This window comes from Felis catus, chromosome B3 (assembly GCF_018350175.1).
Source record: "Felis catus isolate Fca126 chromosome B3, F.catus_Fca126_mat1.0, whole genome shotgun sequence".
NCBI classification, from domain to species: domain Eukaryota; kingdom Metazoa; phylum Chordata; class Mammalia; order Carnivora; family Felidae; genus Felis; species Felis catus.
Window position 1 is genome coordinate 36,761,170 of NC_058373.1, and position 25,600 is coordinate 36,786,769.

Consider the following 25,600-nt stretch of genomic DNA (forward strand, 5'->3'; position numbering starts at 1 on the left):
AGAGGAAGGCCCAGACCAGATGGTTTAGGAAGCTGCTGGCCTTGGGAAAGAGTCTGGACTCTACCCCATGGCAAGGGGAGCCATTGATGGTTTAACACAGGAGAATGGGCTGCAGCGGGACCCAGATGGGCCAGGCAGTCACGGCAGAGTAAGAGCTATGTCAGACTCAGGGAGCCCAGGAGTCGGAGGGAGGTCGGGGAGGGCCCTCCAGCCCAAGGAGCAAGCTTCCTGGTCTCCCAGGCCTTAAGTGTGATGGGGCAGGGCGTGGGGGAGAGGCCGCAGAGGAAAGAGGTCTCCAGCATCCCAGTCCCCCATCACGCCCCAGTGTCCCACTGTAGGGAAGGAGGATGTGGGCAGAAACCCATGAACCGCTGGAAATGTAACAGAAATGGCAAAAACACACGAAAAATACAAAAAAGTACAAAACAGAAGACGGCACCTGTGCAAATTGCGGGGAAAGACGTAGCTTTGAATGAATAGAAAAACACGTTTCTCGTTCAGGCAGAAAACCAAAAGAGGGTGCTCACACCCTCTCGAGGCCGTCAGCAGGAGCACGGGGGTCTGGCCTTCTCCCTGCCACAGAGCCCCGCTCTCCCGGAAGGTGGGGGAGCTCCGTGGGGTCGACCACACAAGCTCTGCAGGGGCTCCCCGTTTCTTGGCCCCAAGCAGGCCTCCTTCTGTGAGCCTGGTGCTGCTCCCCAGAGGCCCTGCCACAGAGAGGGCCCTGGTGGAGACCCGCCCCAAATGGGTGCAGTCCGGGGAGGGATGGGGGCATGGACGACCCTGAGGTGAAGCCTAGGCAAGGTCAGGAGCTCTGCTTTTTTTTTTTTTTTTTAATTTATGTATTTATTTCGAGAGAGGCAGAGAGAGCGTGCAGGGGAGGGGCAGAGAGAGAGAGGAAGAAGGAGAGGGAAAGAGAGAGAGAGAATGAGAATCCCAAGCAGGCTCCACACTGTCAGCACGGAGCCCCATGCGGGGCTCGAACTTGAGAACCACCAGATCATGACCTGAGTGGAAACCAAGATTCAGACGCTTAACCAACTGAGCCACCCAGGCGCCCCAGCCCTCTGCTTCTTGGCCCAGAGGTCTGAACGTCTGGTAGACCAGGGGTCATCTCAACAGTGACTCCCTACCCCTGGCCTTCTGGTATGTTCCAAGGGGATGTTGTCAAGAATATAAAAATCCCTTCCATTTGCTGTCTGGGCCACAGAAGGAGGAGAGAAAGGGGAACGCGCTGGCCTGAGGCCCTAGCTGCGACATCCCTGCATAGGTCTCCTGCGGTGTGAAATGAAACTCAGTCGGGGTTATTATTTCTGTCCAGTCCACTCGAGGTTCGAGGGCTGCTACTGGAAAGGCCAGTAGCCTGGGAGTCCCCTGACTTGGGCTTTATCTCAGCCCTGCTGCTCACTGGCTTGTGGCCTGGGACAAGTTCCTGCCTCTCTGGGCCTCAGTCTCTCCCTCTGAAGAGTGGAGGCATTCTGGAGGGCCCCACATAACAAACACGTGGTCCACTCGCCACCCCCAGGACTTCTGTCTCTACAGCCGGCATGGCTAATGGCTCACCACGTCCCGCTTGAGCCCCGTGATCCTTCTTGGTGATCAGCATGGGGACGTCTGAATGTCTGCCTGGGACCATGTGACCCTCTAGAGCTCTGACAGCTGTGCGCTAAGCCCCTGAGAGTCAGGGTACCTCTCAGCATTCAGAGAGGATTCCCGAGGCCTCTGGTAAGTTAAGCCCCACAGATGCCTCCACATCTGCCTTTTCCTCTCCAGACCCATGGCGCCCACACCCCCCTGAGGTATTCCAGCAGCCTTCCAATTCGTCTCCTTGGTGCCAGGCTCTTCTCGAACCCCAGGGTGAGGTCGGCATTCCATAATTATCGCTTTCCTCCTAAGGCCCCTCCAGAAGCTTCCATGGTTGTAACCATTTGTAGGAATTTGGGCTGCTGGATATCCAAGTTCCTTTCTTGATTTGGTGGTTGGGGGGGGGGGGCTCCCGCTGATACTCCACTGATGGGATGTAGCACCTCACCTTCTGTGATGAGAGGTGAAGAGGGGCCCTTCCTACCCAGGGTCCTCTGCTGGCCAAGGAGGGGCATGTGACCCGGTGTGGCCAATCAGACCTCCCACCTGGGATGGCAGATGACTGACTCCACTTCCTGCTCGGGACCCTCAGGGGCTGACTTGGTGCCTCCCAGCGTTCCAAGTCTGGTTCTGCATCGCCCCCAGCCCCTTGAACCTGGGAAGGCCCCCCAGGCCCTGTCTGCTTAAGAGGGCCAGCGTGACCTCTGTCGCTAGCAACAGGAATCCTCACTGCATCATGTGCCTTGTCCCTACGTCATCAGATCCAGTTATCTGTTTGGCCTTGGAGGGGCCCGCACCCTGGTCCCACCTGTGCTCCCCCAATCTCACCCCCCAGTTTGTTCAGCTCTCTTGGGGTTCCACTTTTCAGACTGTCAAGAGACAGACCCGGTGTTAAATGTTATGTCTCAGATCCTCATAAAACACAAGAAATCTCCCTAATTCCCAGAATTCTCAGACTGCTTCTCGCATCGGGAAGAAACCCAGAGCTTCTTTGCCAGATCATGTGTGTCCTGACCCTTGGTTTGGGACAATATGGTCCCCAAATCAGGGGGGGAGGGTTCCCACTGGCCCACGACTGCCTCACTTCCCGCCCCCACATTCCTCAGGACACCCATCTTTAAAAGGACCTCTGTGTGCCCTGGCCATCCTTCAGGAGCGACCCTGCCTCCTGCTCCCACTAAGACATCTTGTCTGACTCCTCCACATCTCGTGATTCCCCGTCTTCCATCAGCCTCAGTAGCCCTTCTCCCCGTAACCCACTCTTGGGGATAATGCTGGCTGTCATTTACTGAGGGCCTTCCACGTGTCAGACCTGAAATCCAGTGTCACTTAAATTAGTTGTCACAATAGCCTTACGAAGCACGTAGCACTGTGTCCATTTTGCAGATAAGGAAACCAAAGCTCAGGGGGATCAATTAATACAGCGGCAAGGCCAGAACCCAAGCCTCAGGTTGGGTGACTCCTGAATCAGAATGTAAGCTACACAAGGGGTGGTGCTTGGCCTAGTTCTCTGCTGTAACCCGGATGCCTGGAATTGTGCCTGACTGAGGGTAGGATTTCAGGAAATTTTTGTTGAATGCCATAAACTGTATGGATGAGAATAATGCTACAAACTCTGGACCTAACCAGATCCCCTGTATAGTTGCATGGGTCGTGCACTGCACAAATCAAAAGGGTACCATTCACATGGTGTATGGTCTTCTGTGGTTCTCTGGGCCTAACCATGATGCTGCCCTGCTTTTCAACTTAGCCCCGCCTTGTATTGTTTGCCTTGTTTCACGGATGCTGGCTGTTTCTCCAAGAGCTTATCAGTACCTCCGTCTTAAATGAGAAAACCATGGACGGTTCTCAGCAGAGTGTGGGATACAAATAAAACCTCAGAAGTATAAGGCATGCTTCTTATGCCCTCTGGCCCTAAATACAATGTCAGTCTGTATTCAGGATCAAATAACCCCCAACCACACGCTGCCAGTTGCCCAGATGCTGCCTTTGTCAGTAGTGGGAGTGGATCCTCGGGCACTATTCATACTTCCCAGAGCTGGGCCCTCCTCTGCTTTGTCTTTTTGGAATTGTCCACTGGGAGAGCCCACCATCCATCAAGAGCATGCAGACTCTGCAAGGTCCAATGCCTGGCATCTTCCTTGCAAAGACTCAGTCCTGGGCCGGCACTGCCCACACGGAAGCTGCGGAACCCGAGGGCAGGGCAGGGGACCCCTGGCTCAGACCCTCAGCCTTGGTCCGCCAGGCCACAGGGGCTGCCCCACCTCCAAGGCAATGGCCCTGGGACATCAATGGCCTTGAAACCCCCTTTATGTTTTATTCTTTTTAAAAGTTTATTTATCTTGAAAAAATTTTTAATGTTTATCCCTTTACTTTTGAGAGAGAGCGAGAGAGCACAAGTTGGGGAAGGACAGAGAGAGGGGGACACACAGAATCCGAAGCAGGCTCCAGGCTCTGGGCTGTTGGCACAGAGCCCGATGCGGGGCTCCAACTCACAAACCGTGAGATCATGACCTGAGCCTAAATCAAGAGTCAGGGGCGTCTGGGTGGTTCAGTCGGTTAAGCGTCCGACTTCGGCTCAGGTCGTGATCTCGCGGTTCTGGAGTTCGAGTCCCACATCGGGCTCTGTGCCGACAGCTCAGAGCCTGGAGCCTGTTTCGGATTCCGTGTCTCCCTCTCTCTCTGCCCTTCCCCCACTCATGCTCTGTCTCTCTCTCTCTCTCAAAAATAAATAAACATTAAAAAAAATTAAAAAAAAAAAGTCAGACGCTTAACCCACTGAGCTCCCCCAGGCTCCCTTCTTAGATGCCCTGCCCCATCCCAGGCCCCTTTTATGCTGCATCTGCTGAGGTCGGGTGATCCTGGGGGACCAGGTGATGGGTGAAGGCACGGACTGCACACAGTCTGAGCTCCCGGGGCCGGCCTCTAACTCTGGCTCTGCTCACACTGCTGCGTGACCGAGCAAGCTCCTTCCTCCCAGCGTTTCAGTGTCGTCAGGAGACAATAACCGTAACCCCCCTCGGCCCAGCCTGGCACCAAAAAAAGCACTCAACCAATCTCAGTTATCATTATCGTCTGCAAAATCCCGCCCCTGTTCTCTGCCCCTCCCCAGCCCCCTCCCCGCCCTCCCCCCTCGCTCCCCGTACTGGGTTCAGTGCTTCACTGAGGCTGCATCTCGAGGATGGGGCAGGTGCCTAACCCATCCTCGCAACCCCGGACCTAGCACGGCCCCCCGCACACGAGCTCAGGAGTGTCTCCGGGACAGAACTGAAACACCGGGGCCCTTCCCGCTCTGACAGCCTATGGTGACAAATTGAACCTCCACCCATTTGCTCATCAGACACAGACAAGGACCCTCCCTGGGCTTGGCACTGGCCACTTAGCAACGAAACCCCTCCTTTGAATGCGAGCTCCGTGACGCTGTCTGTTTTGGTCACTGTTGTATCCCCAACACTTAGCACAGTGCTGGGGACAGGACAGACTAGACTCTCAAGAAGTATTTATGGAATGGATGTATGAGTGAGAAGCAGGTGACATTTTCCAGAGGGTCCCTACCCTCCCTCACCCACCCACAGGGCCAGGGCAGGGGCTGGCTCCCACTGTCAAGCGGCGCTGGGCTGCGGGACGGGGTGGGGAGGGGAACACAGCCCCCCGTAGGCCAGCCACCTGGCCTCAAGCCAGACCCATTATCTTTCCAGTGACCCGGGGCTACTCTCATTCTCAAACAATAAATCCGCGAGGCCTGGTCTGTGTGGGACAGCAGCGGATGCAGCCGTGAAGGCTGGGGGTTGAGGGTGCAGTGCCTGTGTGTCTGGGGCCCCCCACAGGAGACCGTGTGGGCAGCTCTTCTGAGCTTGGCCCTGGCTCCCCACCAGCCAATCCCTGGGACACCATCTGTGGTTGCCCCCTGCCCCCAAGCCACCTCCTGGGGACTCTGGGTGAGAGTGGGAAGAGAGAGCTCGCATAAGCACAGAGACTGGGGCTCCCTCGTCTGCCAGAGCGCACACCCTGTGCTGTGGAGCCCCAGGCCACAGACTGGGTGGGAAGGGGCTGTACCCTACGTGGGGCTGCAGGGTGAGCTAGCGGCCAGCAACATGGGTGCTAAGCAACTCTCCTGGGGATGTCACGTGCACATTAGGCCTTAGGAAGGGGCAGTGACACCTGGGGTACAAGGGGGCCATTATCCTTGCTATTCAAGTGGCTCCCTTAACTTCTGTCACCTCAATCCCGATAGCTGAAGAGAAGACCTTCAGCTAGATAGGTTCTAGGAAGTTGAAAGCCAAGGTGGGCCAGGAAGAGAAGGAGAAGGTTCTGCTTGAATTCAGGGGTCCTCCCTTGGAGTGTCTGTGCGGCTGACAGTGACTCCTTAACTACGGCCCTTATTCATAGATGGGGAGGTTTGCAGCCATGTTAGCTCCTCCCCAAACACACCCACCCACCCACCCACACACACACATACACACACACACACACACACACACACACACACTAAGCCGACTGGATCAGAATGAACATTAAAGCTGAGCCTGATTCACATCCCCTCCCTCATAGACAGCTGATTGGACCAGGAGGAACATTTAAGTCAAGCCGAGCCAATCAGAGCACCCAACGACCATTATTTAAGGTTGTAACTGCCCCTTCACCCTCCCACATCCCTGTCCCCTTCCCTGATTTCTCTTCCTCGACTTATCTTCCATTATACAACTTACTCTATTGTCAGTCTCCCCCACTGGAATGTAGACCCCAAGAAGGCCAGGGTTTTTGTCTGTTTTGTTCCCTGCCGCGTCCCGAAGTGCTTCTAACAGTGCCCGGCACATAGTAGTTGCTCAGCAAAAATCAGTCGGCTGAATGAATTCTCTTTCCAGGAGACATAATAATAATTCACATTTCCTGAGCACCTACTGTTGGTGTTTTTCTAAGTACTTTAAATGTGTGTTCGCTTATTATCTCCATTTTATAAATGGCTTGCCTAAGGTTACATGGGGAGAGGCAGAATCCAAAGCTGTCTTGCAGGGGCTGGGTGTATCTATGTGTATTATTCTATGAGAGATACTGGTTTTATGGTCTGCAAACACATTTATAAACATCTTACTGGAATTCTCACTGTTCCCCTGGGGGAGGTACCATTTCCCTAATTTTAGAGATGAGCGAACTGGGGCTCAGAAAGGTTAATTGACTTGCACAATGTCCCACAGCAAAAAAGTAGCAGAGCCGAAAGTAGCACCTAGGACTTCACACTCTCCCCCTGAGCCCCGGTTCTTTTCAGACACTAAGGCAGCTCCCGGAAAATGCTGTTCCTGCCCTCGGAAACGTATGCTTTCTCCAGGGAGATACGCTAGAGGAGGGGACAGACCTGCAGGCCCAAGCAGAGGCTGAACTGACTGGGGAAGGAGAAGTAACGCAAGCTTGTTTCCCCTCTGTTACTGTGAAATCCTTATAAAGGAATAGCAGCAAAGCAGAAGGCAGGCACGGGAAGGGGAAATTGGAGCACACGGAAGGGGGTGCGGGACAAACACTCCAATTCACGCTGGATCCGAAGTATTTTCACCATCATGGCTGCCTTCGTCAGATTACCTTCTGCTCTATTTCCCAATTAAAGGATGGCTCATAGACCTGAGGACAATACTGTACTTCCAGCCCGTGGTCTGGCCAGCACAAAAGGGAACGGGAAGATTTCCTCCTTTCTTGACTCTAAGATCTTACTGGTTTGTGAAAGGATCACTGACTCCTCGGCTGACTCATACCTGAAACTCCACCATTAGGGATTAATTCCTTTGGTGCTACACCTTGCTGCTTTTTACACGTCGATACTCCGGAGAAGTGCGGTGGTGGGAGATGTTGTTGATCGTACTCGTTCTGAGTATGCTTTGGGGACTTTCCTTGAGGCAGGTCTGAGGAGAAAGAGCCAAGGCTACTGGCTAAAAGGGGGAGAGGGGAAATGAGAACCGATGCGGTGGCTGGGGTCGGTGCAAACTCTTAACCTCAGACTCTGGCTGATGAGGTCACTGGCCATCACCGAGTATGGTGTGCTTCATGCTGTGTCCCACAGGAGAGCTCCTACCCATGAGCCTCTCCAGTGGTCAGAGCCCCTGCCCCCTGCACACCCCACCATCAGTGTGAAAGCCCGAGAAGCGAGGGCACTTGCTCAAGTCACCCAGGGGGGAAGTGAACAATGGCTATGTCCAGGGCCACACCCAGGTCTGCAGACACTCAGGTCGGTGCCCAGTCCCCACCCTGTCAGTTCTGGAGGCCCTGCGCACCGGAAGGGAGCACAGAGATCACCCAAGGGTGGTTCACGGGCTTTGTTCCCACGTTACGGACACTGGTGGGGCATTCTGCTTCCCCTTCCTGCCATCTGGAACATCTGTGCAGGGGATACTCCCCACCCCCTCTCCTGAAGCGCCAGCAGGGAGCTCTCAGATCCCAAAGGGTCGCTTCTCATCTGGAAAGCCTCGACTGGTCAGAGGACAGTGCAGTGGCCAAGCCGGGGAAGCTGTGCTACTGCGTTTCCACCAGCAGAGGGCGGTGGCGGCGCTGCTCTCAGCCTCATCCAGAACTCTGTATTTAGACTGTGTGGGAGGAGATTTAGCAGACCGGCTCTTCCTTGCTGGGGTTCTTGAGACACGCTTCAGCCTTGACCTAAATGCTCATAGTCATAGTAGCTCACTATTATGCTCAGTTCACCAGAAAACTCTTCTTTACACTGCCATGAAAATCCACCTCCTTGTACGTCTTGCCATAAGCGCCCTAACTCTGCTTCTGGAACCACACAGAAAAAGTCAACTGCTTTTTTATTTGCCAGCCCTCGGGAGCTGAAGTCTCTTTCCTAGTTGGTCATCCACAGTGCTGTGTGACATTGGGCAAGACACTTTCCTTCTCTGGGTCTTTATGTCTTACCTATAAGAAAATAGAATGGATCCTGATAAATCCTGAAGCTCTTCTTTCCAATTCTGACATTTCCAATGACACCCCTTTCAGAGTTCCTGCTGAACGGCAGAAGAGGGGACCCTGCACCCCCCTGCCTCTTGGCTGGGGTTTCCCGCACTCACAGTGGCTCCCGACACTCCTTCACCACCCTCCAAGCCACAGCCTGTTCTTAGCCCCTTGCCCTCGGGGTTTGGTTTCCCCTGGCTGCTGTGTATTCTCAGCCACCTCCACCTGAGCTCACTGTCACCCCAGGCCACCCCGACACCTTCCACTAATCCATCTGACCCAAGCTGAGGTCACTGAGCTCACATTCCACCTGTGGCCCCAGAATGCCTGGCCACTTGGTGGGGAGCGGGAAGGATGGGTTTGTGGGTGGCAGGTCCCCACCTCAGAACCCGGAGGGCCTGGCTTCTTGCCTTGATTGATCTTACTCTCTTTCTCCCTCCCCCCAGGCCCCTTTGTCCCAGACCAGCCTTCTTCCTGGTTCTGGTGATGCTGCTTCCTCTCACTTCCAGAGCTCAGCCACCGCATCATTTGTGGTTTCTCCTGAGTCAGGACTATGTGGTTACACATACTCAAAGAGGTCAACTTGAAGACGTTCAACAAGTTCTCTCTCTCTCTCTCTCTCTCTCTCACACACACACACACTCCAAATGATCAAGTTGTTCTGTTATCCCCGGGGAGAATCCTATTATTTGGGGTGTAAGTCTTCTCCAAGCTGCACTCAGTGAATAAGTGGAGAAGAGTGCTTTCATCCCTCCCTATTCACTGTTTCTGTGAATTGCCCATCACGCTTTCCTGGGCTGCTGAAAAAGTCCGGCATGGTCAGAATCCTGTGAGCTGACGCATCAGCCTATGCCCCATCCCTGTCCCCCCTCAGAACACTACCTGATCCCGTAAAGCATTTTATTTTATTTTATTTTTATTTTTAATTTTTTTAACGTTTATTTATTTTTGAGACAGAGAGAGACAGAGCATGAACGGGGGAGGGTCAGAGAGAGAGGGAGACACAGAATCCGAAACAGGCTCCAGGCTCTGTGCTGACAGCGCAGAGCCCAACGTGGGGCTCGAACTCACGGACCATGAGATCGTGACCTGAGCCGAAGTCAGACGCTTAACTGACCGAGCCACCCAGGCGCGCCCCGTAAAGCATTTTAACCATGGGATGTGGTGGGAGGCAGCCTCCAAGGTGGTTCCCTGCAGTCTCTAGTTCCCGGTAGACACAACTTCCATAGCCCCCTCCCACATTTTACCAGGGTTGGTCTGTGACACTAATGGAATGTGGTGAGAACTATAAAAGCCTGTGGTTTCTGCCTCGGGCCCTCCTCTCTTGGATCTCCTCTCAGGGGAAGCCAGCGGCCATGGGTGAGGACATTTAGCCTCTGTAGAGACCCAGGTGGCAAGGAATTAGGGCCTCCTGCCAACAGCTCTGTGAGTGAGCCCGGAAGCCTACGTGCCCCAGTCGAGCCTTCAGTTGAGTGCAGCCCAGCAGACAAACGAACTGCAGCCTCATGAGAGATCCTGGGCCAGATCTACCCAGCTAAGTTTGGCAGTCATTCGTTATGCAACACTAGAAAATGAATACAAAACTAATGATTCTAAACGTTTCTACTTTGCCTTCTTGGTCCCTATCCAGTTCCCGACATGGTTGGTTATTTATAATAAAAACAACCTTTTTGTCAGCAGGACACTGTCAGGGATTTCTTTATGGAGCCCTCAAACCACCTTGGAATGATCTCTCCAGTAAGTTCATGTTTATTTCTGGCCCAGGGGCATCAAATCAGAGCAAGCTAAGAGACAGCCTTGCACACTGCTCTCCAAGAAAATGGGGCCACCCAGTGATGCACCAAAAGTCAGGGGCAACCGCGGGACTGGGTTTCTTGCTAGCTCTCCTAGCTCTGGCCCGCTCCCGAGTTTATGCAAAGCCCTGCCATTTCTTTCAGAGAACACATCCCACCTACTGGGTGAAAAAAGTCTACCAAGCTCTTCACAGCCACCCCCACTCTGCCCTGGCCAGAGAGAGGCCCTGTAACCATTCTCATCAGGAAGCCTCCCTGTTTGCAGATAGACAAACGTGCCAGCAAATAAGCCATGATCCAAATGTGAACAAGATGCCCTGCTTCTCAAGGTCAAATCCTGTCTCAGGTTTTCTAAGGGATGTGTATTTATGTGTATTTCTTTGTTTAGCTCAAGCAGAGTAACCTTGAGCTTGAATGGCTTCCACTGCACCGAGGTAAAAACTCAAACTCCTTAGTATGATCTCCAGGTCCTGGATAATCTAGCCCCTGCCTAACTGTCCATCTCTTCTGCATCTCTGCTCTCCTGATCACCCATGATGCCTCCCCTATATTGGCCTTATTTGCTGCCTTGAGCCTTAGCACACGCTGTTCCCTCCTGCTAAGACACTCTTCCACGTGGGCTTTACATAACTGACTCCTTTCCACCCAAGTTTTCAGAGAGGTCTTTCTTGACTATCTTATCTAATATGTCCCTCCCAAGTCTCTATCACGTCACTGAGTTGGGCTTTTTTCACAGCACCTACTGTGTATGAAATAACTTCAACGACTGGTTTGTTTCCTTGTTTATTGTTTGTCTCCTTGACTGGCCCACACAGCTCCTGAGAACAGAAACCTTGTCTGTATACCTGTCTGTACTGTTTGCATGATCCAGAAGCTTCTCTGATCTCTTGGAGCTCCCTTTCCTGCTCTCCCTCCATGCTCTCCCTCCCCCACCCCGCCCCGCGTCCTGCAGATTCCCAAGTGTGCGTACTCAGGGGAGCAGAAACCCCAGGTCGTGATGCTGACCGAGGCTTGCTATACGCCAAGGACTGCTGACCTCTTGGTCTGTGTCATTCTGGTTTCTTCTGGCTCTATCACTTTCCAGCTGTGTGACTTCGGGGGAGTTACCCAGCTATCCTGTGCCTCAGTTTCCTCACCTGTAACACGGAGCAGCCCCTGTTTCACGGGGCTGCTGTGAGCACTCCAAGAAGACAAGGAACAGTCCCTGGTCCATTGTATGTCCTCAACGGGTGTGAGCAATTGTTGTTCTTACAACACCCCTGTCAGGTAGGATTTATTGCCTCTAGTTTATAAGTAAGAAACCAAGGCTTTAGGGTCTAGTAGCTTAGCTAGGAAGTAGCTGAATCCAAGCTGAATTCTAAGTCCCAAAGCTCCTGACTTCATGGTCACATATTCCAATTCTTCCTACAGAAATGGAGCTAACTGGTCTGAATTCGCTCCCCCTTCCCAGCAACTGCCTCCTAGCACATACAGAACTAGCTCTTTCTGTATTCCTCCAGCATGAGGCGGTGCCCACATTACCGCGGTCTCTAGTGCACCCTCCCATCTCATGGATGGGGCAAACTGAGGCCGAGAAGGGGCTTGTGGGTGAGCCGAGATGCCCAGGGCAAACCCTGTTGCGTGATGCTAAGTTCACAGGATGCTGTTCCCAGATGCCCAACCAGGCTGCTCCTTCATGTGGGAGAATGGCTGCAGGTGGCTGAGCTGGGGTCTGTCAGAAGCCTCAGTCTTATCCACAGGGTCTCACTACCCACCCCCCCCATCCCCCCCGCCAGGGCCTTAAATTCAAAGCTTGTAGTCCAGAAGACTTCGGGCCGTGGCCAACACTTGTCACCACCCTGTACCTCAAAACGTTTCTTGGTCCTAAAAGATCCTGGCCCAGTATCCTGGTGGAATCCTGGGTGTTGGAACCGAAGGATGGGAGGGCATTGTCCATGGTCTCGAGGAGCCCAGTGGGTTAGCAGGAACAGGTGTGAAAACAGAGTGAGGCCAGCCACACGGTAGGGATGGTGTGAGCAGAATCTGGTGGCAGACCAGAGGGAGAAACATGATAGCTCCGGGGGGCTTCCCCCAGGTGGTGCCCCAAAGCCATGTGGGGAGGACCATGAGCAGGAAAAAGGGCACAAGGGTGGGTAAGACCAGGACCAGCTCAGGGGTGGGATGGAGGGGTGCATGTGGGGGGCGGGGGAGATCCCGTGGAGCCAGGGCAGGTGTGAGCTTAGCCCGGAAAGAGAGGGGAGACCCTGGGAACTTTCAGAGTGGGAGAGGGCCCCTGCAAGTGAGGGAGAGTCGCAAGAGATGAGGTTGGGGACAGGGACACCCAGTGCCCGTCTGCCATGGGCCTTCCTCTGACAGAAGCAGACTGGTCCTTCCACTGCCCCGAGGAGGGGTGAGAACCATAACTTGCCCAAGGTCACACAGCTTATTCCTGGCAATGCCAAGATTTGAACTCAAGTCTATCTGACTATGCGGCTGTGTGTGTGTGTGTGTGTGTGTATGTGTGTATTACACATAAAAATATATAGATACAATTAATTAATTAATTAGTTGCTTTTAATTGAAGGAGGTGGCTGCAATATACAAATAAAAATGACAGTGCAGAGGCCTCCTGTCCACCACAGGGGTGAGAGAGGCAGTTACCTTGGCCCCTTCTTTCCTCGTGCCCTGACCCCCAGCCCCCACACCCTCGCCTTGTTGCCCAGTCCAGCTGTCCAGGAAGAGGTCACCTGGAGAAGGAGGGAAATACCTTCTCAGGCCGTTTCCCTTTCTTTGTCTGGGGCTCTGCTAGGAGGGGTCCGCCAGGCAGGAGGCGGAGACGGAGAAAGGAAGGAAGAAAGGAAATCCCCCCCAGCTGTCAGGAAAGAGGGCGTCTCTTGGAAATGCGCTCCATGATCCCTGGGTCCTGTGGAAGCTCAGAACACAGGAGCGAGGGGCTGGGGGAGCTGAGCATCACCTCACCCACTTCATGTCCTGAAATCTGGGCTCCCCTCGACTTCTGACGCCTATGTGACACCTCGGGCAGGGCACTAAGTGGCCTGGGGCCTGACTCTCGGTATTTGTACATTTAAGCATCATCTGATGGCATAATGTGAGCCAGATCCTCTGCCAACTACACAACATGTCTCCAAGGAAGTCTCTGTCTGAAGACCCTTCTCTGCCTCAAACAAGTAGAGCACCCAGCATTGGCCAATACAGTATGCTGTTGATAGTAGAATATGGGTGGTGTTTACTGCAAAACTATTTAAACTTTAAGGTATGTTTGTAAAGCTTCATAATAAAATGTTGGTGGAAAAAAGCTATCTTCCTCAATTCAAAGTATTTATTTATTTATTTATTTTTGAGAGAGAGAGGGAGAGAGAGAGAACAGGGGAGGAGAAGAGAGAGGGAGGCAGAGGATCCAAAGCGAGCTCTGCCCTGACAGCAGAGAGCATGATGCGGGGCTCAAACTCCCAAACTGTGAGATCATGACCTGAGCCAAAGTGGGACGCTTAATTGACAGAGCCACCCAGGCACCCATCTCAACTCAAAGTATTTAATGGGTAAACATGTGATGTAGGTTCATCAAAGTTAGGAATAAAGTACTACTATTTGCTTAACACTTTCCTAGAGGTGCTAGCCAATGCAATTAGAAAAGAAAAAGTTACTAGAAAATTATAAGTAAAGAGGTGAAACTATTACTACTCGCAAATGAGAAGATAATATCTTTAGGATACCTGAGAGAAAATCCTGAGAAAGTACCATAAACAATTAGTAAATTTAGTAACATGGCGAGATAAAAAATGAACATATATCAACCAATGCTTTCTAATATGCAGTCACCAGTTTGCCCCATATAATGGAAAAAAGGGCCCCATATACAATACCAACAGCAAAACAGTAAATACAGATGGCAAGAAATGCAGAGATCTATCTGAAGGAAAATTTTAACTTACTACAAAAGGGCACAAAGGACTAGAACAAGCAAACTACAAACACAGACTCAACATCGTAAGGTTGTCCACTCTCTCTAATTTATCCTATGCAGTGGAAGAGATTGGACGGTCCGTAAATAAGCCCAAACACATACAGAAATGTAGAATGTAGCAAAGATTGCAGCTCCAATCAGATGATCTGAAATATGGATGACTCACTAAGTGGTATGAACACAACCAGATGGGAAAAAAAAATTAAGATGAGTCTACACCTCATACTTCACAAACAATTATTATTTTTTTTTAAGTTTATTTAGTTTGAGAGGGAGAGAGAGAGCATGGGCGGGGGAGAGGCAGAGAGAGAGGGAGGGAGAGAAAGCATCCCAAGCAGGCTCTGGGCTGTTAGTGCAGAGCCCAACACGGGGCTCAATCCCATGACGGTGAGATCACAACCCGAGCCGACATCAAGGGACTGAGCCACCCAGGTGCCCCTCCACCAAGGTAAATTTAAATACAGATTTAAATATAAAGATGAAGTTGTAAAGGTACTGGGAGGCATGGAGGGAAACTACTGTATAACCTTGGAGAAGGGAAGGCTTTTCCAACCATGGCCCAAGATCCAGAAGCCATAAAAGAAGAGACTGGTAAATCAGACCTCTTGAGATTTAAAACAAGAAACCTGCATTACAGCCACACCATTTGAGAGATATAGCTGCAACTCCTATCCCCCGAAAGGGCTAATTTCCCTAATATACAAATAACTTAAAAGAATCCATGACCTTTTAGAAAAACAGATGAAGGAAATGCATAGACGATTCCCACCAAAAGAAACTGCAGATAGATTTTAAACATGTAAAGATATTTCAACTTCATTTTTAATAGAATGCTACTGGAAACCACTCTGAGAAAAGTTTCCCACACATCACCTTAGCAGAAAACTTTAAAAGTATGCCAACACTCCAGTTTTAAGGGGGCAAGGAAACAGGCACACTTACACTTTGCTGGTGAGAACGTACACCGTTACAACCTCAGTGGAAGACAATCGTGCCAATATCTATCGAAATTTCAAAAGCACCTGCCCTTTCCCGCTAATGTGAAATTCTTAACTAAGGAATATTTACATGCAATAAAAGGCAGAGATCTCTATACGGCTCATTGCGTTTCTATATATGTATACACTCGTGTAACCACCACTACAATCAAGACACAGAACATTTCCATCACCCGAAAAGCCTTTTCATGCCAACCCCAAAGGCAACCTCTCTTCTCACGTCTGTCAGCGTAAATCATTTTCGCCTCGTCCTGAACTTCCAGTAAGTACAATCATCTGAGGTGGACTGTTCTGTGTATGGCTTTTTCTGATCAATGTACTTTAAAGATCCATCATGCCGCTGTGGGTATCAGTAGATACTCCCCCTTACTGCTGTGTATTATTCCATTTTCTGAATCGACCACGATTTGTTTATCCTGCTGATGGACACCTCTTCATAGGCTTATCGGCCTTTTTGGATATTCACTTTTACATGACGCTCATTTAAGTCTTGCCTTTCTTTCTTCGCCCATTTGGAACACAGTCGTAGATTATGGATACCAGTCCTTTGTGAGGAATACTCACCGTACGTATTGCTCCCATGTCTGTGGTTTGCCTTTTCACTTTTTTTTTTGTTTTAAGAATTTTATTTTTTATTTAAATTTTTTTTAATAATTTTTTTAATGTTTATTTGTTTTTTGGGGGGGCGTGGGGGGGTAGAGAGAGAGGGAGACACAGAACCCGAAGCAGGCTCCAGGCTCTGAGCTGCCAGCACTGAGTTGAAGTCGGATGCTCAACCGAATGAGCCACCCAGGCACCCCTAGTTTTTATTTATTTAAATGTTTACTTATTTATTAGAGAGAGTGGCAGAGGGGTAGAGAGAGAGGGAGACAGAGAATTCAAAGCAGGCTTCACACTGTCAGCACAGAGCCCGACGCGGGCTCAAACCCACAAACCGTGAGATCATGACCTGAGCCAAAGTCTGACACTTAACCAACTGAGCCACCCAGGTGCCCTTGCCTTTTCCCTTTCTTAATGGTAGCTTTTTTGTTGTTGTTAAACATTCACTTATTTTTCATCATTTTGTTCTTAATGGTATCTTTCGATGAGCAAAAGTTTTTCATTTTGATGAAGTCCAATTTGTCCGTTGTTTTTATAAATTTCTGCTTTCTGTGCCCTGTTAAACCACTTCTGCTTACGAGACTGTCGGGCAGACTTTTCACTCTCCGTCTTCTGGTTACTCTTGAAGTTTAAGCTCCGTGAAGGTTTTACTCCCCGAAAAGAAATGCTTATTTAGAAACTGATGTTATTCTAAATGGGTAAGACTTTCTGTTTGCAGGTATTGGTGAGTAAGGGCAGTCCCGAGTGGGGAAGAGCTGGAACGAAGTCCCGAGTGCCTGGGGGCCATGAGAGTGTTTTACAGACCTTTGCCCAGAGCCTCAACCTGGCCTCAAAGCTGCATTCCGGCCAGCAGGTGCTCTCACTGTTTCAGGTGCAAGCGCTCTCTGGATGGCTTACAGCCCTGAGCCCACAGCGCTATCTCTGTCAGCACTGCGGGGGCGGGGGGGGGGGTACCTCATCTACCCCGTATCATTTAAATCTCATTCAGATACTCAGGAATGATTTTTAGGAACAATGTCTGTTGGACAAAGGAGGAAAGTGAAGCTCAGAGAGGTTAAGTAACTTGTCAGAGGCCACACAGCCATTACGTAACCTAACTGGACCCAGGCCTGTGCATCTTCCCCCGTCCGGGACTCTCTGCCACCAGGGTGGGAAAAAGGAGGGTGGAAAGAGAATAGGCAACGGTGTTCTACCCTGGCTCTTTCTCAGGCGGCCCCTCCCCCTCCCAGCCAGGTTGCTGCCTGGCCTCGGGCCCCATCCGCACCCCCACCCGCCCCCCGCTGGCGGACTGCAGGAAGGAGGCACAGATGGCAGGCGAGGACGAGGCCCCCAGCCAGGCTCACCCAGCTGTCGCTTTGGAGAGCACCACGCATCTCCTCCTCCTCCTGCCTTGAACAATTGGGAGCTGGCCAGCCCGGCCCCAGCTGTTCCCTCTCTCTGGTCCAGGGCTCCTGCAGACCCACACTTCTGAGGCCTTTGTCTCTGGGGGTGGCGGCGGCCGGAGTAGCGGGGAGAAGCGTGACTCTCCGAACCACAGGGCTGGACAAGATCTTAGAGAACAATGGGTGCAATGGCTCATTTTACAGATGGGGAAACTGAGGCCCAGCAACACAAAGAGACCTGTCCAAGCTCACAAGGAGCCAGGCAGAGAAGTCAGGCTTCCTCACTGCCAGCAAAGCTTAGGATTTAGGGGCCAGGGGGGCTCAGGCAGGTTCCATTCCATTCCCCCACCAAGCTTTCACCAGAACAATTCTACTTGTCCCGATTTTATACAATGAACTTCCACCTCTGACTTAATCTCAGGGGTCTTTATCTGGGTCCACAGACCCCGTAGGTCTGTGAGCTTGGACAGGAGAGAAATGTCACCAGCTTCGGACTGCAATTTGTTATTTCCTTTGTTTATAAATGTAGGCAACAAAGCCCAGCAAGAATAGCCGAACCTGTAACTTTTTCATCACTAATCACAGATGTTTTCAGATCACATCATATTCTGCTACTGTTGTTCCCACATAACGTTTACATTCAGCACTACTGTGAAATCACAGCACTTATGAGGTGCTCCCCTTGGCCATGTTATTTAATGTGTTATATTTAATCTACATTATTTAATGTGTTATTTAACATACATTAATTAATGTGTTACACTTAATATAAAAGCACATATCCTACTATGTCATAGTTCTGGTATAATTTTCGTAACTATATGTCAGTACTGTTGGGTTTCTTTTCTAATCCTAGTTTGTGTAATTAAAAATGTTATTCTTGGGGCACCTGGGTGGCTCAGTCGGTTAAGCGGCCGACTTTGGCTCAGGTCATGATCTCACAGTCCGTGAGTTCAAGCCCTGCGTCGGGCTCTGTGCTGACAGCTCAGAGCCTGGAGCCTGTTTCAGATTCTGTGTCTCCCTCTCTCTCTGACCCTCCCCCGTTCATGCTCTCTCTCTCTCTGTCTCAAAAATAAATAAACGTTAAAAAAAATGTTATTCTCTGAAGGGGTCCATGGGCTTATCCAGATTGCCCCCCCCCCGCCCCCCGCCCTTACCGTTAAGAACCTGTCTTATTTGCACAGCATGTTCCAGCGTTAAGAACTAAAGTTTGAAAACTCTCATGCATATCTATTACCTCAGGAGACTAAGATTGGGGCCGGAGTCACTCGAGATCAAGGAGTAAACCAGAGGGAAGGAGGCTGGCACCCTACGTGGGGAGCCCGCGGGCACGCCCTATACCGGGCACCCTCTGAGGCTTTCTGTGACATCTCACTGAATCCTCAGGAGGGCCTCTGGGTTGAGACTCAGCGTGTCTTCCATTTTACAGCTGGGGAAACAGAGGCACAGAATAGGAGGTGACTTGCCCAAAGCACATGGCTAGTAAATGGTGGAGTCGGGACTGGAGTCCAGGCCCACGGACGTCAGAACCTTCATGCCTCATCACTGGGCGTTCTGCCTCCCTGTCAGGGCAGACGGAAGCTTCTCACAGAAAGTCCCTGGGGTGTTGCTGTTGCCTGGGTGCTTCTCTTGGTGGGGGGCAGGGAGCAGTGAGGAGATGAGATTCTGAAGGATTTGGGGCCCCAGCTGATCGTCTGACACTGGGGGCACCCACGAGCTGTGCCGCCTTGACCAAGTCCCTCGCGCTCTCTGGGCCACTGTGTCTCCATCTATAAAATGCAGGGTTCTAAGCACGGCCATCCCTACCATGCCCCTCCCGTCCCCTATATCACTTCTGCTCCCTGAAGCGTCCGGGGTCCGTGGACACAGGAGGCGGGAGCTGCAGACGCTGAGGCCTCGTGGCCGCACGCCTCACAGAGCAGGCAAAGTGTCTCTCGAGGGCTTGGGGAAGGCCCTTCCGGTGAACAGATCTCATGGGCTGAAATTGTACAACCAGCTGCACATTCCTCTGGGTCTCAAGGATTTGGGCTCCTTAAATCTTACCCTAACCTTAACCAAATGCGAATCCCGTGGGTTGGAGGGGAGCCACTGTCACCACCAACACCTCGGTAGGTCTGATTTGGGACTCTGGCCAGGGGCTGAGGGCAAGAACCCCTGGGAAAGAGCCCCGAGGGCATCTGGGCACGCCCTGCAACCCTGGGAAGACACTTCTCTTTGGGGCCAGGATTTCTCATGGGTACAGGGAGGTGTGAGAACATGTGATCACTGGAGGCTCCTCCGACCCTGATAATGTGTCAACGTGAGGCTGGAATTGGGGCACTGGGGAGGGGGGTGAGGAGGGGCGGCTGGGAGGGCTGTGAGGCCTCAGGCCGGCTCAGAGCACAGAATCTCAAACTCACACCCACCCAGAGGTCCTGTGCCTTGGATCTGAGCCAGCCAGACTCCAGAGAGCCCCCTGTCCCGATCCCCAGCACCTCTTCTCCCCATGATGTGAAATGAAGCGTGTTATAGTTAACAATACACGCGGTATAGCTCAGTTTATTGAGTCCTTGCTGTATACCAGCCGTCATGGTAAACTTCCACATGCCTTATCTCATTTAACCCTGGCAGACGGGGGGGGGCTCCGATAAGCAGGCAGGCTGACTACGGAAGGGCATGATCAGGTGCCAAAATGCCCCCAGGCCCCTCCCCAAGTTCCCCTTCCTCTGGGCATTCCCAGCAGTCCCACCAGTGTGCCCCCACACCCCCAGCCCCGTTCCCTTTTGGGCACAAATGACTGGGCTGCGAGTACCTTCCTCTCTACAATGCTCAGTGACTGTATCAACCAGAGACAAGCCTCCCCCTCGCTGGTTGCAGGCTGGGAGGCCCACGGGCTATTTCTGGGCCTGGGTGGACCGAGGAAGGGGAGGGAGTGGGCAAAAGCCCTTGTCATCACCAAGCTCCTACTTACTGAGCACACACTGTGCCAGGCTATGTGCTGAGTGCTTTATATAGCATTTTGATTAATCATCCTGGCACCGTGAGAAATAAGTATCAGTATTATCACAAATAGAGAAAGTGAGGCACAGAGAGGGTACATGCCCGGGGTTTCACAGCTAAGGGATGGAGCTCTGATTTCTAAAGGTGTGGGAGGCTCCAGGCCTGAGAAGGAAAGTGGGGAGCAGATCCAGCTAGCTGGCAAAGGGGTCTGGTGTCTAGGCTGGTGCCTCTGGGGGAGTTAGGCCCATGGCCCAAGTTCACAAAGTCCTCATGAACCAGGCCCTATTATTTCCAACCTCAGTGGCTCTGCTAGGACTGAAGCCAGGGAGACAGTTCAGCAGAGGCCCTGACCCAAGGCAGAGGGGTGAGATTCTTTGACCTCTCAGGATATCCACCAGTCAGACTGCCTCCCTGGTCCCCTGTACCTCAAATCCTGGGGTCCCAGCCCACAACCGCGAAATAAAATAAGGGACCAACACTTCCCTGTCTGCCTAAGAGCTTGCCTTCACTTCCCTCAAAAAAAGGCAGTCATTCTTCCAAAAAAGGGAAAAACATAAAGCGAGGCTGTCAATCTCGGCCCTCAGACAAATGGAATGAAGTTGTGACTTCTCTCTCAGAGCACAATTCTCCCCCCCCCTTTCCCCAAAGTCACTTACTGTACATTCAGGCTGTCACAGGCTTTGAGATGCAAATTGCACCAAGCGGAAGGCAGCTTGAAGAACAAAGACCGATTGAGGAAAGATCTGAAAAATGGATTTGGAAAAGGCTCTCTGAATTCCCCCCGGGAGAGGGGGAGACCTGTCTGCAGAAGGGAGCAGTGGTGGAGATTTGAGGCTTTTCCATGGGAGCCAGCAGGGTTGAGGAGCTCAGTGCCGATGTGGGGAGTGATAGGGAGGGAGTGTTCCAGAAATCTGGAATGGAAGCAAAGGCTTTGGGTGAGCAAGAAGTCTGATTTTATTAGTCTTCAGCACCAGGCTGGGCACTCATTTTTCACCTTTCTTTTATTATTAGGCGTCGAATGTACTGTGAGTCATGGAGCTAACTGGTCTGCCAACTTCTGGGGTCGGTTCCACTGTTTTAAGGTCTTTAACAGAACGGCAGTCCCCTTCAGGCTGGGAAGCCCCTGCAGGGCACTACCTCGTCCCTAGGGCCTGTAGGAGAGGGGTTCCCCAGGACCAGCAAAGAGAAAACCCCAGCTGGGAAGATGGGGCACAGGAGTCTCGGGACCTGGCCTCAGGTCAGCCCGATGCCCCCTAGCTGAGCACCAGCTGTGTGCAGCCCTGTACAAGTCAGACATGTTCCTCACCCTCAGGGCTCTCAGTCCAATCTAGGCAACTAACCGAACTGCAAACTTTATGCTGACAAACACTTGGTCTTGTTTACTGCTGTATCCCTGGTCTTGGAATTGTGACTGAAATATAGTAGGTGCTCAATAAACATTTGTTGAATGGATGGGTGGATGGGTGGGTGGATAGATGAATGGATGGATGGATTGATGGATGGGTGGGTGGATGGATGGATGGGTGGATGGATGGATGGATGGGTGGATGGATGGATGGATGGATGGGTGGATGGATGGATGGATGGATGGGTGGATGGATGGATGGATGGGTGGATGGGTGGGTGGGTGGATAGATGGGTGGGTGGATGGATAGATGAATGGATGGATGGATGGATGGATGGGTGGATGGATGGATGGATGGGTGGATGGATGGATGGATGGATGGACTGATGGATGGGTGGGTAAGTGGATGGATGGGTGGATGGGTGGATGGATGGATGGATGGGTGAGGAGATGAAAAAATAGACGGATACACTAATTATTTAGAAAATAATGAAGCATTTAGGAAGTATCCTAATACCCATGATCACAGAATGCCTCTGGGTGGGTACTGGGATGGGGAAAGCTTTATGGAACTGGCCTCATTTGAGTTGAGTCTTGTGGAATGAGAAGGAGCTATTCTTGTATTTTGCACAGAGCCTACCAGCAGCACACTGGTGAGGACATATTCAAACAAAACGGTGTTAGAAGGGAAGAGAGCGTGACAGCTAAACTGAACGAGAGAAAGCATGTGGCCTAACCTAATCATTTTGCAGAAGGGAAAACTAAGGCACGGGAAGGTCAACTGACTCACCTAAGGTCACACAGCAACTAAGTGGCAAGGCAGAGATTCAAGCCAGGTCTGCCTGCTTCTAGAGCCTGATCTCTTAGCTGCCCATCCTGTGTTGCTCTCCTGCTCCGGGCTCTGCTCTCTTCCCTGAGACACCTTGTGGAGTTTTGCTACCATTCCTGCTCGAGCCCACCTCTACCACTTACTCTTGTGGGGCTGGGAAGATGGGGAGCAGTTGTTTAGCTCTGGTTAAGACCCCCTACCCTTGAACACCAAAGACGGGACAAAAAGCAAGAGAGGCCACACTGATTGGATTGGGGGTGAAGAATGCAACACCCCAGACCCAAGTTCAAGGGGGAAATGTTTTGGCACCAGGTCACTGACCCTCAGCAGGCATGGAGTGGGGGGCAGGTGCATAGAACTTGCACAAGGGGGTAGAAGTGACCCCCACCTAGAGACCAAGGCTAGCATCCCAGTCCCAGAATCAGGTTATTTTCATTATATGCAGCTAATTCTGAACATGATTTAAACCAGGGCCCCAGTTTCTGGAGAATAATGCCCAATCATTGTGAATGGCTGGCAGGGAGGAGTTAAGACGGGCACGTTCGATAGCTTCCTCCACGCACCAGAGTTGGTTCCTTGAGCAAGACATACATGGGTAGGACCCTCTCAGGAAACTTCCACCTGCCTGGATCCCCAATGGATGCCCCCTGAGCCTCTCAGAGACCAGGATGGATGTAACTCAAGTGCCCCAGTGCCCAGCATGGGGCTGGGTGATCAGTCCAAGCCCAGTGACTGAAGGAACGACAGTATCTTGTCTGGTTTCTGGCTCCAGGACACTTGTCTCCACCTCTTCCTGCTGACCGAAACTGTTGCTTCGGTCCTTCAGACAGGAAGCTTCCCACAGAGTCTAGGAAATACCTGGCTCTCCTGGCCTCCAGCGAGAATGGACAAATGGTATTGGCAAATCAGAGGAGCTCATAAAATACCCGTTGAATTAATGTCCAAGGACATCCTGGGAGACATTCAAACAACGGTAGCAACAATACAAGGCACATGTCCAGACGCGCCTCTGCCTGACCCTCTGGAAGGTGGGCAGGCCCGCTGCTGGGACAGCCACTTGTGTGCTGTGCGATCTTGAAGGAGTCACTTGACTTCTCCGAGCCTCTGTTTCTTCATCTTTAAAATGGGGAGAATAGCCCTGCGTTCATCATGGGACTTGAGGTGAGATTCAAAAGCAGCAGTTACGTGAGACTCTGCAAATCCGTGATTCTAGCATGCAGCCGGGACTGAGAACCACTGGGTTACGGGGAGATGCAGACTCCTGATGTCCAGGCCAGGTTTCATGCCTTTCTACCAGCTGTCATTCGGGATACCAGGTAGCCGGCTAAGCAAAAACTGCTTCCAGCTTGGCCTTCCTGCAGCCGAGGATCTGGAGGCGGTGGCTTGCAGCAGGAAAGGGGCGGTGCACCTGGGGAGGCCCAAGTGGTTAATCAGGCCGCTGGGCACAGTGCCTGGTCTCTGGAATATTCATAAGGCCCCTCCAGCTGTGCCAGGCAATCAGGGTGCTGATTGCTCCCCCATCTGCGGCTTAACATTCCACTCCAGAGAGGACAGAGCTGGCGGCAGAATGTTAACTAGGGAAAAAACAGCCTTCGGCCTTCACAACAGCAGCCCGAGCGAGAGCCCCAGGGAAGACAAACGCACTTCTTCAAGATCTGCCAGCCAGAACTTATCTGCTCACCAGCGTCCTGAGCAGTGGAAAGGGGTGTGGATTCAGAAGTTGGTAAGCTGGTTTCGGGTCCAGCTCCTGCGCTGACCAACTGTAGGCCCGTTTCTGCAGCCTCGGTTTCCCCACCTGTAAAACGCAGATGGCTCTGTCTACCGCCCAAGAGGACTGATTTTCAGATTTTGTTGGGCTAGAGTGCTGTACAAAAAGGCAAGGCATCATCATCCCTGCCGCTGTTTGGAGTCGCTGTGGCCACGCTTCCTACCCCGCAGAAGTTTTCAGTCACAAATACTGAAATTTTAGGCCAAGAGGCTGGGGTCTCTCTCTCAGAAGTTTCACTCAGGACGGGGATTTGGGGTTCCCGGGCTAGTGCTGTTCTCACTGGGCCTGAGGCTCTCAGAGAGACAAGAAAGGAATGGAAGGCCACCTGATAACTGACGTTGGGAGGGGGGTGATAAGAAAAGAACTACAAAAGCAGACAATGTTCTGTGGCCTTCTGGTTGGGGGGGGGGGAGGAAATAGCCTGGAGCCCGTCAGAGTAGGGACAAAAGTGTGCCTTCAAGGGTCCACAGCGCATAATTGATGCTCAAAGCCATGATTAGGATCCACCAAGAAAGGGCCCAGATGTTTTCGGTGTTTCTACTGAAAAACTCAGGAAACTGTTTTTAGAGCGATTTCTGTCAAACTGAAGGGAAAGAAAACCCGGCGCTAAAGTAATAGAACCTTCTTCCAAAAATCGACCGACGTGGAACAGCTCCTCTCTACTGCTGACAGATAATGAGAGGGTTCTGAACTTGGCATTATTGTTATTGTTTGTAAGCCTCTCCCCAGCCCAGCTGGGCCAGGCCTGCAGGCTCGGCGTGACCACAGTGGGCAGGAGACTGGCAGGCTTGGCCCACGAAGCGGAGGAGGGGAGGCATTTGCCCTGATGCCCGAGGACCTCCTCTCTGGGCCTGGACCCTGCTCCCCCATGGTCTCACTCAGTCCTGCCTCAAGCTAAGGGGACCTCCTAGATCAAAGAGTTGCTTCAGCCACCCACCCCACTGACACCCCTCGCCCTCACTGCAGATACTTCAGTCTTGCTAGCATTTTCTCCAGCAAGTTACATGCATGTGTAACTCTGGGAGGAAACATTCGCAACAAACATAATGGAGGGCCAAACGGAACCCCTCTCTACCGCCTCTGAGAACTCAAGGGCTCCCTCTTTCCGCCAACAAACTGCTTTTATTTATTTATTTTTTCTCTAAAATACAAAACATTAAGTGTTCCCCTAAAAACAAATTTAGAAGCTATGGCTAAGGAAAAAGAAGGAAATGAAAGAATTCGAGATCCCAATACTCAGAGATAACCCCTATTAACACCGGGTGTATCTTCTCCCAGTCTTTTCCGGCTCGGTAGATGGATGGAATAGAAATTTTCTAATGAGATTAATGATGTTTGACCTTTTTGTTTCACTTAACAGTTGGTCATGAAATTTTCTCGCATCAAACACTCTCCTGCATCAGCCGTTCTCAAAGTGTGTTCTGG

The 25,600-nt window shown here is 51.7% G+C and overlaps 1 protein-coding gene across 4 annotated transcripts in view; it reads right to left on the bottom strand.

The window, feature by feature from the left end:
• The window catches only part of CORO2B (coronin 2B), a 133,227-nt gene that overhangs the window by 34,067 nt on the left and 73,560 nt on the right, over window positions 1-25,600 (bottom strand). The window contains exon 3 of one of the 4 annotated variants that reach the window (XM_023255132.2): window positions 12,155-12,332. The exons of the other annotated variants lie outside the window; for them this stretch is intronic. Within the exon in view, the coding sequence (XP_023110900.1) occupies window positions 12,155-12,332 (178 nt within the window). The remainder of the gene's footprint in view (window positions 1-12,154; window positions 12,333-25,600) is intronic. 4 annotated transcript variants of the gene reach the window in all.